This window comes from Manis pentadactyla, unplaced genomic scaffold, assembly GCF_030020395.1.
Source record: "Manis pentadactyla isolate mManPen7 unplaced genomic scaffold, mManPen7.hap1 scaffold_289, whole genome shotgun sequence".
NCBI classification, from domain to species: domain Eukaryota; kingdom Metazoa; phylum Chordata; class Mammalia; order Pholidota; family Manidae; genus Manis; species Manis pentadactyla.
In genome coordinates, this window is record NW_026644681.1 from 64,193 (window position 1) to 78,285 (window position 14,093).

Below are 14,093 nucleotides of genomic sequence, written 5' to 3' on the forward strand. Positions count from 1 at the left end.
CTTTATTATGAACATTTTCAAACACATAGGGAAGAGTGAATAGTGAAATAAATACCCATAGGCCATCACTTAGAAGCGAGTTTATTAACATGTTGGTACACTTTTTTGGAAATAATTATTTGTATTGCTGATATCATGAACATTTACTCCTACATACGTTAGTGTGTGCTTTTTAAAAGGTCATTTTTCTGTGTACCATAATACCAATTTCATATCTAACTAGATTGCCATTGTTATAGTGAACTCAGACCACATTCATATTTCCCAAATTATCCCTGAAATTTTATAGCTGGTTCATTCAAGTGATAATCCAAAGACCAAACATTACATTTGATTGTTAGGATTCATTAGTCACTTTTAGTTTAGAATAGTGCCCGCCTTACCATTAATGGCATTGACTTCTTGAAGAGACCATTCCCATAGAAGACTCTGCCTTTTGGATTTATGTAATTACTTTTTCATGATTGGTTTAATTTGTTCTTTGTCCCCTGTCTTACATATTTGGAGTTAAGTCTAAAGTCTTGACTGTGTTCAGGTGAAATTTTTTATCTCAGAAATATTTCATAGGTTGTACTGTATATTTCACATAACATAATGTCTAATATCTGTCTGACTTTTAACATTCCAGAATACTGGTGACAGTCTAATCTCTCTATTATACAATAATATTTCCGTCCTTGTCAATAGCAAGTAATCTGTAGTTTGTCACTTTTGTACCATGTGAATATCCAGTTTTTCATCAACCTTACATTAAGTGTCTTAGAATAATGGATGATCCTTTCCTGAATCACTTACTTCCTTAGTAGTTCCAAATTTTTCATTTACTAATTTTATCACGCCCTCTATATTTATTAGCTGTCATTCTTCTATAAAGAAGAGTTGTCCCTTATAAACTTGGGTTGTTTGGTTACCCTGAAATGAAGTTCCTATGAAAGCCAGGGAAAATGCTTTAGTTTTTCCCCCATTAGTTACTAGCTGGCAGAGTAAGGAGCTTCTTTAGTAGCCACCTCTGATGGTGACATGAGTGGTGAGTGTGTGAGAAAGAGACAAAAGAGACAAAAAGACAGAGTGCATTTGTGTTTTGGCTTAGGTTTTCAAAGAATCAATATGGTTATGGTAGCAGTAGAAATTGACGAGATCCTGAACATATTTTGAAGGTAGAGCCAGTAGTATTTGCTAATGGATTAGATACAGAATGTGAGAAAGTAGAGTTAAGGATTATGTTAACATTTTTTTTGCACTGACCATTTAAAAAGGTGATGTTGATGTTGTCATCATTGAGATAGGGTAAATTTTAGGTGGAATGGGTTTGGAGTGTTGGGAATAGGAGTTAGGAATTTGGTTTTGGACATGTTAAGTTTGAGGTTGTGTTAGATATCCAAGTGCAGATGTTGAGTAAATAACTGGATATATGAATCTGGTGTCCAAGAGAACAGAATGGGCTAGTGATAGAATATTGATGTCAAAAGCATGTAGATATTTAAAGTGGTGATACTGTATAAAATCACCAAGGGTTCAATATGGAGAGACAAGAGGAGAGAATCAATGGCTGAGCCTTGGGGTACGCCAATGTTAAGGGGCCTGGGAGAAGAGGAGGAACCAGCAAAGCAGGTATAGCAGGAACATATAAAGTAAGAGGAAAACAGAATATAGCATCTTTTTTGTGAGCTAGATAGAAGAAGGAATGATGAACTCTGTTAAATGCCTCTGGGAGGTCATTTGAGATGACTAAAAATTGATCATTGGATTTATCAGCAGAGAGGTCTAAAGTAGCCAGTTTGGTAGAGTTAGGGTGGTGTTAAGAGAGAATGGGGAGAGTGAAATTAGAGACAGAATAGATAACTGTATAAAGGAGTTTCTACAAAGAGGGACAGACAGTTGAGGTTATAGCCGGCAGGGGAATGTGAGCTTGAGGGCATTTTTGAATATGGGAGAGAGAACATATGTATGCTAATGGGAATGACTGAGTGGAGAGGAGGAAAACTGGAGATGTAGGAGAGAGGAGAGAATTATTGGAATAGTGTTTTGAGTAAGATAGACTGGAGTCTATGGCATAAGTGGATGGATTGGCTTTAAATATGAGCATAGAGAGTTCATCTATAATAATAGGTGGAAAGGCAGCATATGTAGGTACAATTGTTGGTAGTTGGGTAGATATGGTGGTGAAAGTTTATAGCAGTCCTGTTAATTGCTCCCGTTTTCTTGCGGAAATAGGAAGCAGGGTCAGGCTCTGACAGAGAGGATGAAAGAGGAGGTATGGAGGTTAAGAAAGAGGGTAGGAAATAGTTGTGTAGGACAGTGAATGGATAAGAGAAAATAGAGTATGATTGGCCAGCAGCACTAAGGACCCACTTGAGGGTGGATACTTGAAATCAGCATATCGGAGGGGTTGTAGCTATTGGTAATTTTAAAGTTTAGGATATGGAGCTAATGGCTGAAATAGTGTAGAGGAGAAGGTCTTTGGAAGAGAGGAATTCAAGGAACTGAGAAGGCAGCTCGATGGAAGGATCACTTACATATGTATGAAAATCTCCAAAAATTAAGAAATGAATAGAGTTAAGACAGTGACAGTGAAGGCCATTGCTAAATGAAGGATAGTGACCAGGGGTCCACAGATAGCAGCAATACGACATCACTGAAAATGGCTTAGTAGGGAAGTCCAGAACTCTGTCCCTCCATAAAAGCAACCAGTGAATTGGCAAAAACTCTCAGTCAACTTTTACAGAACTCTGGAATTTAGCAAAAAACTTGAAGCGACCAAGAAAAGGCTTGGTGAAGAAAGAAGATGCTGGTCTGGGGTAAGAGAGCACTGTGGTGTCTTAAATTGCTTGCCTACTATCGCTCACACCCAGATTGGTGGTGTCTGTGAAGACGATAGAAGTCCACATTCCTAGTGCAGATTGCTAATGCCAGAGGATACAAAGAATTGTTCTCAAAGAGCTGTGGGTTGTGACCTGTCTGGCTGCTTCCTGAAGAACTGGTGTAAGGGCCTGTCTTTGTTTCACCAGACTGGCGCTATCCCCAGGGCTGGGGTAGTTTTGACAAAAGCATTTAAAAGCACAACCATTGGCTTTAGCAGCCTGGAGCAAGAGACAACAATCAAATAAGCAATAGAGAGACTTGAAAGCCTAGAAAGGAAGGAGTTGAATAAGGAGATATGTGGGAGAATAAGGATTTTTAAAACGCTCCTGCATATACCAGGGAATTGCAGACAAAAAGGCCACGTACATGCTCAGAACTGAAGGCGGGCTCAGAAAAGAGCTGAGAAGACCCCTAAGCCTTTTCCTCTGGCTGACCTTCAGGCTCTGCACAAGTGGGAAGTGAAAACTAAGGCAGAGTTGCAAATGACCTGGCCGAGTGTTGAGGAGTGCCCTAACAATACAGCCAGTGTGCAAAGCCCAGAAGAGTATTTTTTTTTCTCTTTTTTCTTTCTTTTTGTTTTGGCTTCAGGCCTTTAAGAAAATTCAAAGTTAACAACACAGATTTAATTAGACACACAAGACAATAAAACAGACTTTACAAAGTGAGTTTAGAAAAGTCACTAAAAAAGCAAGCAACAATAACCCATAATAAGCAGCATCAACAAACCCTTCAGAGAGGCGGTAGGATCTGATTTTAAGAGTTGTCACATGATCCTCAAAATGTCTGGTTTTCAGGAAGAAATGAGGTATGCAAAAACAAAGCATGGCTCATTCACAAGGAAAAATAAATTAGTAGAAACTGTCCCTGAGGAAGCCCAGGTGATGGACTTACTAGGTCAATTAAACTAACATTTCTAAATATGCTTATGATCTATAGGAAACTATGGGCAAGGAACTAAAGCAATCCAGGAAAGCACTGTCTCACCAGGTAGAGAATACCAATAAATAGAAATCATAAAAAAGGAACCAAATAAATTCTGCAGTCAAAAAGTATAACTGAAGTGAAAAATTGACTAGAGGGGTACAAGAGCAGAGTGGAGGAGGCTGAGGAAACAATCAGCTAAGTTGATAAGTCAATTGAAGTAGATCAGGCTGAGGAGTTGAAATAGAAAAGAATGAAGGAAAATGATAGAGCCTAAGAGACCTATAGGACACCATCAACTGTACCAATATGTGCATTACGGAGTCCCAAAAGCTGCGGACAGAGAAAGGGACAGAAAAAATAATGGTTGAAAACTTCCCAAATTTGAAGAAAGAGATGAATGTGCACATCTAAGACTTTCCATTCATACCAAGCAGGATAAACTCAAAGGATATCTTCACTGAGACCCACTTTAGTCAAATCATCAGAAGACAGAGAATCTGGAAAGCAGCAAAACAGGTGACCCATTGCATACAAGAGATTGTCATAAGATGAACAGCTGATTTCTCTTCAGAAGGCAGTGGGATGGTGTATATAAAATGCTAAAATAATAAAACTGACAACCAGGAATTGTATACAGAACAAGATTGCCCTTCAAAAATGAGAGATCATGAGCTGGACTAGTAGACCTGCCCTACAAGAATGCTAAAGGGAGTCCTTCAGACTGAAATGAAAGGACACTAGGTAGTAACTTGAAGCCATATAAAGAAATGAAAAAGAACCCTGGTAAAGCTAACTGCATAGGTAAATATAAAACCAATATTACTGTATCTTTTAGTTGTAGGCCTTCCTTTTTTCCTATATGATTTAAAAGACAAAGGAATAAAACAGTAATTATAAATGTAATTGGCACACATCGTGTAACACTGGAGGGATAGAGATATATACGTGCTTTCTGTATACTATTACATTGAGTTTTCATATAGTGTTAAAACTAAGTTGGTATTAATTCAAACTATGTTATTACAAGTTTAAAATGTTAATTGTAATATCCCAGGTAACCACTAAGAAAATAGCTAAAAAACACACAGAAAAGGAAAGGAGAAGGGAATTAAATGGTACATTCTAAAAAAACAAGCACAAAAGAAAGCAATACTAGAGGAAATGAGGGACAAAAAATAATGTAAGACATGGAAAACGAATAGCAAAATGGCAGAAAGCCTTCCTTGTCACTACAGTTGACCCTTAAACAACATGGGTTTGAACTGTTGAGATACACTTACATGGGGAATTTTTCCAATAGATATATTGGGAAATTTTTTTGAGATTTGTGACAATTTGAAAAAAAAACATTTTGTTGTAATAATACAGTATATAATACATATAACAGAAAATATGTTAATCAGCTGTTCATGTTAATGGTAAGGCTTCTTGTCAGTAGGCTATTAGTAGTTATGTTTTTGGGGAGTCAGAAGTTATGTGTGGATTTTCAACTGTGTGGAGGTCATAACCCCTAACCTAGCCATCCTGCATTGTTCAAGGGTAAACTATAACACTTTAAATGTAAATGGATTAAACTTTGCAATAAAAAAAGACAGTTTGATATAATATATGAGAAAGCATGATCCAACTTTATGCTATCTGTAAGACTCACTTTAAATACAAAGATACAAATATGTTGAAAGTGAAAGTGTGGGCATTGGTATCCCATGCAAATAACACCCAGGAGAGAGCTGGGTAGCTCTTCTAATATCAGGCTAAATAGACTTCACTCTATAAACCAGTTAGAATTGACAGGCATATATAGAACACTCTACCTAACAATAGATGACACATTATTCTTAACTGCACATATAACATTCTCCAGGGAAGCCCCTTGGATGGCAAAGTAAGTCTCAGTACATTTGTACAAAACATATTATTTGACTATGATGGAATAAAACTAGTTAACAGCAGTAGTGAGTGATAAGAAATCCAAAGCTGGGTGGGTTTTAGTGAGGGTGCAGGCGAAAAAAATAGACTGAAAACAACTATTAAAAGCAAAGATGATTCATACTTCACCTCCAGGCCTAGTAGTGTGGGGCCTGGGGAAAATAGCCCCCAGGTTACAGTGGGAGTGGTGTTCCTAGAGAGTGCTAGGCTCTGTTCAGGCATGAAGGTGGAGGGGACATTTAGAGGAGAGGTTCAGATATAGGGGGTTTTGCTGAGGATGAGTCATGAATTCCAGAGGATTCCATGGAAGTTTTTTGAGAATGTGGAAAGGTGGGAAGGACAGGACAGAACAAGGATTGTGCAGGGCAGTATCAGGAGCAGAGTATGGAAGCTGACGTATGGCTGGGAGTTGGGGGCTTGTGGTGACTCATTTAAATAAAGATAATGGAAATAATGAGAATAATACCTGGTGGATTCAGGTCAGGTAGTGAGCTTTTGTGGGTTTGCTCTGAAATCCTGACTACCATTTGTTTTTATGGGAACATGTTTTGATACTAAGTAACCATGTACAAAAGTTTAGAATTAAACTCTTAAGTTGATGACATCTCTTATCTGTCTTAAAAATTAGAGTAGAACAATGCCTTTTTTTAAGATAAACCTATTTGCTTTTTTAGGTTCATATGGTATGTGCAAAACACCTGTCACAGTTGTGGGGGAAGCCTTACAAAGATCTCATTTTCAGTTTTGAGAAGCAAAACAGTATATTGTTACCTGTTTGCTTTTTATTTTCTTTTGGCCATTTAGTAATTGCCAATTGTCCTCACTTCACTCTTCCATTCATCTGACCACAAGCAGTTTAAAAATTAGGCTAAGATCTTCCTGACAGCATTCAGATATCCTTGTTTCTATGCAGGGTCTGCAGGGCTGGCCTAGAATTGACCGTTTTTATTTTAAAATGTTGATTTATCCATGTGTAATATGCATAGAGACCTGTTTTGAAGGGGAAATCTGCTGATTTACATAGCACAAAACCAAGAAATAAAAGAATAGGGAGAAAAAATTAAAGCAGACACAGAAAGTGCTGCACTTACCAATTTGTTAGTCTATCTGCATCTCCACTGAGAATACCTAAAAAAGCCAGGTAATAAAACACAAAAACAGAAACCCAAACTAAGTATTATGCAGTATAAGATGTTACTCTATTCAATTTCCAGATTTTATTAAACTATTAGCAAGCATTGTATAGTGTATCCATTTTGAAATCCTTCCTCATGCTCTTTAGAAGATGTTCTAATATGAAAAGGGATCTTTGTCCTGCATTCAGATGTTATGTATGATCAGGAAGAAGAATGAAGCTTATTGTTAACCTAGAGTTATTTAGTCTCTTTGTTCTTAATTATTGGTAGGTAAAGGATATGATTTTAATTGTATTTTGTGCACTAAGAAGAAACTTTTCTTCTGTTCTTCAAGGAACTAAATGGAGAGACCCCTTCATCTTTATACAGAGCTGCAGCAGTACTTCTACAATTTAATATTGTTGATTTAGATGATCTTTATGTACATGTAAGTCAATAGGCTGCTAAGAATATTTAGTTGTCCATCCCAGGGGTGCGGGGAGGAGTAGACAGCCTTTATAGCACTCCAAGGTTGGTCCTAGGCTTTCACGTCTTAATTTTTGAAGCCCTAATGCTTTATTGCTTCGTGTTTACTTTATAAAGGGAATGAATTTAATGCTTTGACAAACTGTGGAAATCAGATACTTTAATCATCCTTGCAGGATTCAAAGTTGGATATGACATTGTCAATTGTCATCAAGGCATATCTCATGGGGGAGAAGCCAAATTCTAATCAGTGTGGTTTTAGACTTCTCTATTACATGTAAATCACAGGAAATATGGGATTACCTAGATACTTGTTCCTTTTCCCCAAAATGTTAATTTTAGGCATTTAGGATGAGTTGCCGGATCCGGGATCTAGAAGAGTATGTATGAGATTGTGATTGATGGCCTCTAGTTTAACAACAATTTAGCCTGTCAGTTTAAATAAAACTAAGTTTGTAGTATACCAATTACTGTTTTATTAGGTTGTGTGCTAGGATATCTATGAACTTAAACTTGTCCAAATCTGACATAACTTTCACTGCTTTTGCAGTCACTTTCTGACTTTCTTGCTTATCATGTACTGTGGTTTACAGAGTTGACTACAACTTGGTCTTTACCTTGGAGGCAGTCATAGTCTAGCAAGGGAGAAACATTTTGCATTATATAGTAAGTACTCTGCTGGAGGTATTCACAGAGTGCTGTTAGGTCTTAGAATAGATAGTGACTCTCTGTGTTGGAAGGCTTTTCCAGACTAGTGATGTTGTACTGGGATCTTGATAGATGTGTAGGTGTTGGCTAAGCTTACAAGGTAGGAAGCTTTGTAAGTAAAATTAACTGGGTATGAAGGTGGAGGTTTGAAAGGGCCTTATCATCACCTCAGGGGAACATCAGGAAGCTCAAAGTCATTGGACCCTGGGCTGGTATGTATGGGAAATGAAGATGGAGAAATAGATTGGGGCTGAACTGTGATCACTTCATAATAAACATGTGTTCACTAGCAAGATGTGGCATGGCAGTTGTAACTTTATATGCACCTAGTAATACATTCCCAAAATAGACAAAACTAGAAATAGAAATTTAAGAAGCTTAAAGTTCATCCATTGTAATGAGAAACTTTAGAGACAATTGGCAGTACTCTATATAAAAGATGGGGACCATATAAAAGATGGGGACCTACAGCAGATATATAGGAAAACAATAAAAATAGAGGGCATAAAGAATAAGCAGTGGAGAGCATAATGAATGACAAAAGTTTGTTTAACTCCTTGTACCAGTCTATAGTGACTTTTCTTCCACCCCCTCTTTTGACTAATGGGACGAAGTCTACAATATGTAGTTTATTATTTCACTGTTGACTTTTTTTATTTGCTGCTGGTTTACATTGCATTAGATTTAGCTACTGAATTATTAGATTATGCATTTCTTGGGGCAGGTACACTTTTATAGCTCACTATAGTGCCTATCAGAAACTGCTAAATAATGGATTGTTGGCTGTGTTTTTCTTTGTGTCTGGGTTACTTTATGAAATGTCCACATTAACCGTCTTCCATGCATACAAGATGGCTGTATTTGAGATACTCAATCCTTTTCCATGTTGGAGGGTCAGCTATACGCATTACTTTCCCTTTTGTAATAAACTAGAAACTAGTTTGTGACTTAAGTCATATAGTTATCTAGGAAATGACAACTAAGATGTCAAATTGTTTATAATTTTTCTACTTTAGATTTTTCATTTAGAGGAATCAAATTTATGCTGTTACGTAATTCAGTAGCTCACCTCTCCCAAATTGTATCTGTATGTAGTACTTTATTTAATTTGGAGTTTGTCCTTTAGAGGGGTAATCTGATATTTTTAATGGAACAGGTATACATTTGTTGGGTAAACCAAGTTCGGTGGTAAGCATCACTGTTATAGTATTGTGTTAACATGAAACTTCGAACTGCTACCAGATGTTAAAAGGTATACAAAATTTAAGCTCTTAATTAGATTATAAAATTATAATGGAGAGAAACTTACTTAGAAGGGATATCATGGTCATGAATAAGCTTGACTTTGTTATTTTCAGTTTTATTAATTGAGTGTAGTGTTTGCTTTTTATGTGCAAATAGTATTACCTGTTACATGAAATTTTAATGAACCATTTTTAGCTTCTTCCAGCTGATGATTGCATTATGGAGGAACACAAACGAGAAATTGTGGAAGCTAAGCAAATTGTTAGAAAACTTACAGTGGTTGTATTGTCTTCCAAAAAAATTGATGAGCGAGGGAAAGAAAAGGAAAAAGAAGAGGAGAAAGTAGAGAAGGTATGTGGTTCATTCTAGTAAAATCAACATTGTCTTCTGGATTTAGAATTATTTAATTAGTTAATCAACAATTTATTAATTTTGATTGTGGTGAAGAAAGGTGGTTTGATTTCTTACATACATTTCAAAATAAGTTCTAAGTGAAACCACAAATGTATTTGTGACTTTTATTTGTGCTCTGTCTCTTAAGTCCCAAGGGGTTCTCAAAGGTGAATGAGTTCTAGTTTGCTGTGGCACAGAACATTAAGTACAGTGTAGTATAATCCCTAGTCTACAAACTGTCACACTGTGTCTGCTAAATGAAAAAACAGATCCTGTTTTTATTTCAGGTGGTAAGAAGCTTGATTGTATTTTCTGGAAAATACCATTGCATTTACCATGAATGGCAGCCATAGTTGACATACATTGTTGTATTATTTAGCTCAATTTTTTTAAAATAAAAAAAATTAGGATTTATTGGTGTCTGGTCTGTGTTCTTACTGTAATTGTTTATTTTTAGCCACCTGACAACCAAAAACTTGGTTTGTTGGAAGCCTTGTTAAAGATTGGTGATTGGCTGCATGCCCAGAACATTATGGATCAGATGCCTCCATACTATGCAGCTTCACATAAGCTAGTAGCCCTTGCTATTTGCAAGCTTATTCACATAGCTATTGAGCCGCTCTACCGAAGGTATGTCAGCATATGCTCTAGTACTCATTGAGGTAGAATTAGTTTAGGACTATAAAAAAATCTGCATGTTTATCGTGTCTCTTCAAACCAAACATATATTTTAGTATGTTTTATCAGAAGATACAAATTATTCTCAGTGTATCGGTTTGATATGTGTTAATTAGTGACTTGTCTCCTAACGTCTATATCAGGTGTTACAGAATGTGTGCTGCAGTGTCGTCTAAAAAGTATAGGTTAGACTTTTAGGTTGAGTTTGTTCCATTGAGAGTGAAAACTCCATTCTTCTGTTCTTTACTTTTCCTCCTATCTGAGGGGTAGAGAATTCTAAGGTTTTTACTTAGTGTATTTTCCTCTATCCTGGGTTGAGTGGCTCTGAGTGAGGCCTTTGCCGCTCTTCTTGCCTTACCTTTCCTGGCATTTAGGCTGCTGTTGGGGAAATTGCTAGTGCAGCCTCTCTCATCATCCCTAGTTACTGTGTCGACCAGTCCTCTAGTCCTCAGCCTACTTGCAGGATACTTAGGAGCAGTATTGGCAGAAGCTCTGGCTTCCGCCCCAGAGAGCAGAGCCTGCCTCAAAAGCCCCAGCCTTGTGACTTGTGGATAGCGGCTGGCGGCTGGCTGCTGCCTTCAGTGCCACCTGGGCTGTGGACCATGAAGGCTTGTTCTCAGAGAGTGACCCCTGTGACTCCACAGCAGGTGAGAACTCTGGGCATGCTGTGCTTTTTAGTGTGACACACTCTTTCATTATGCCGCTCACCTTCCCTCCCACCACCTATCTCGTACTCCGTCTAGCTAGTGGAACACAGATTGAGGAATGTTTATTGACTTAAATCAGTGTTGTTTTATCCATATTTTTCTGTTTCATCTTCCAGTGTCTCTGACATCCATCCCTTGTTCCCCATGCCCATATTCAAATTCCTGATACTGGCCAAGTTTAACTAAAAGCAAATTCATATGATGTATGTTAAGTGTTACTTGAAATTTGCATTTTTCTTATTTCCTTTTGTTACACAGTAAATTTAAAGCGTTCTCCTCTGAGTTCTTGATTTTTTTTCAAATGAGTATTGGTTTTGTATTTTCTACTAGTTAAATTATCTGGTAGAGTAAAGTTAGGCACGGTTGAAATATAGAAAGCAAATATGAGCAAGAAAGGTTTTACTTACTGATTAATATGACTGTATTAATTTAAAATGGGCTATTCAATAGTATTAATAAGAATTTTACTTCCTTTTATAGAGTTGGTGTTCCTAAAGGTGCTAAAGGCTCACCTGTTAATGCTTTGCAAACTAAGAGAGCACCAAAACAAGCAGAGAGCTTTGAAGACTTGAGGAGAGATGTCTTCAGTATGTTCTGTTATATCTTGGTCCTCATCTTTCTCATGATCCCATTTTATTCGCCAAAGTGGTGCGCATTGGCAAATCATTTATGAAGGAGGTTAGTAAGAGTCTTTTTTACCAAGCAGAAAACTAAGTTGTGGAGTGAACATGTTCTGAGCTTATTTGTTTTATGTATTTCTCTTGAAATAAGAATAACATGAACTTAAGAAAAAAAGGTTGATGGTTAAAGTTTCGGGGAAAGTCCATTGTATCCTCTCTCTCTCTCTCTCTCTCTCTCTCTCTCTCTCTCTCTCTCTCTCTATATATATATATATATATATATATATATATATATATATGTATGTATGTATATATACACATATATAGATATATAAAACTTAAATTTAGCTAGATTATTAGTTGTCGCCCACATAGGAAAATATGCTTTGGAACAAGTGATTGCTTTTGAATCACCTTATAATTAGTTCCTCTTGCTTTTCTTCTGCTCAGTTATTTTCTTAGCTGCAATTTTGAATCATTGCCATGATTTGTATGAAGCCAAACTGTTGAGGAGGACCCATTCCTTAATTTTTATAGTAAGCTTTTCATTGAAATAAAGTACACAGATCATAATTGTACAACTCAGTGGCTTCCTCCAAACGGAATACCCATATGTCCCCCACCCAGATTAAGAAATACAACAGTACTGGTGCACCAGAGTTTTCCTTGTACTCCCTTGTGGTCGCTACTCTATGAGTAACCATTTGTGCTGCTTTATTTTAAATCGGCTTTGAGTTATTACTGACATACAGTAAACTTCACTCATCTTAAGTGTATAATTTGATGAGTTTTAACAGATGTGCACACGTTGTGTGTTCACCACCACAATGATGACATTAAATATTTTCATCACCCCAGGAAGTTCCCTCTTGGTCAATTCCTTACCCTTCATTTCTGGTTCCTGGCAACCACTGGTAGGCTTTCTGTCACTATAGTTTTGCTTTTTCTAGAACTTCATGTAAATGGAGTTCTATAGAAAATACTCTTTTCTGTCTGGTCTCTTCCACTTGATGCTTTTGAGATTCGTCCAAGTTGTTGCATAGGTCAGTAGTTCCTCGATTGCTGAGTAATATTTCATTATATAGACATACCAGGGTTTATCCATTGACCAGTTGATAGGCATTTGGGTTGTTTCTAGTTGGGGGCTATTATAAGTAAAGCTGTTGTGAATATTCTTATACAAGTCTTTGGGGGTGGAAGGCACATTTTTTCCCCAGGAATGGGATTGCTGGGCCATACAGATAAGTGTATATTTAACTTTTTGCCAAACTATTCCAAGATGTGTGTATCATTTTGTATACCTGGAAGCAATGTATATGACTTCCAGTTGCTTCACATACTCATCAACACTTGGTATTTTCAGTCTTTTTAAATTTTAGTTATTCTAATGGGTGTGTAGTGGTATCTGTTGTGCTTTTAATTTATGTTTCCCTGGTGATCCATGCTGTTGAACATCTTTTCATGTCCTTCTTTGCCATTTGCAATCATCTATATTGAAATGTCCATTTAAATCTGCAACCCATTTTTAGCTGGGTTGTCTTCTATTATGACTTTTCACTTTGATTTGCCTTTTCATTTTATGAACTGTCTTTTGAAAAGAAAAAACTTTTAATTTTGATTCCAAGTTAGCAGTACTTTTATGGTTTGCTTTTTATAGTCTAAGAAATCTTCGTGTAATCTAAGGTCTTAAAGCTGAAAAGGATACACAATTTCTTTTCAGTTGTAAAACAAGGCAGCCAAAAGACTGGTAATTGTTACAAGCACAATAGCAGTTTTCTCCATTGTTTGGTAATTGCATCTAATTTTGATTTATATGTGTGTGTATATATATATATATATATATATATATATATATATATATATATATATATATATTAATTTTGGCATCATTAATACACACTTACATGAGCAACATTGTGGTTACTAGACTCCCCCCATTATCAAGTCCCCACCACATACCCCATTACAGTCACTGTCCATCAGCATAGTAAGGTGCTATAGAGTCACTAATTCTCTGTGCTATACTGCCTTCGCAATACCCCACCACTACATTATGTGTGCTAATCATAATGCCCCTTATCCTTCCCTTCCCACCCATCCTCCCCAGTCCCTTTCCCTTTGGTAACTGTTAGTCCATTCTTTGGTTCTGTGAGTCTGCTGCTGTTGTCTTCCTTCAGTTTTTGCTTTGTTCTTATACTCCACAGATGAGTGAAATCATTCAATACTTGTCTTTCTCCACCTGGCTTATTTCACTGAGCATAATACCCTCTAGCTCCATCCATGTTAATTTTTATTTTTGATAATAGTAACTGCCTAGAAAATTTAACAGCTGTTGTATATCAATCCTTTGGCTACTGAAATATTTGATCTACCATTTAATACATAGTTGGTCAAATTTTTTTGATTTATTTATTTTTTATTTTATT

The 14,093-nt window shown here is 36.7% G+C and overlaps 1 protein-coding gene across 1 annotated transcript in view; it reads left to right on the top strand.

Annotated features, from left to right (window-relative positions):
• The window catches only part of LOC118926481 (THO complex subunit 2-like), a 105,623-nt gene that overhangs the window by 46,692 nt on the left and 44,838 nt on the right, over positions 1 to 14,093 (top strand). The window contains 5 exon segments of the mRNA XM_057496714.1: positions 7,186 to 7,278; positions 9,465 to 9,620; positions 10,120 to 10,292; positions 11,528 to 11,645; positions 11,648 to 11,725. Of these exon segments, the coding sequence (XP_057352697.1) occupies positions 7,186 to 7,278; positions 9,465 to 9,620; positions 10,120 to 10,292; positions 11,528 to 11,645; positions 11,648 to 11,725 (618 nt within the window).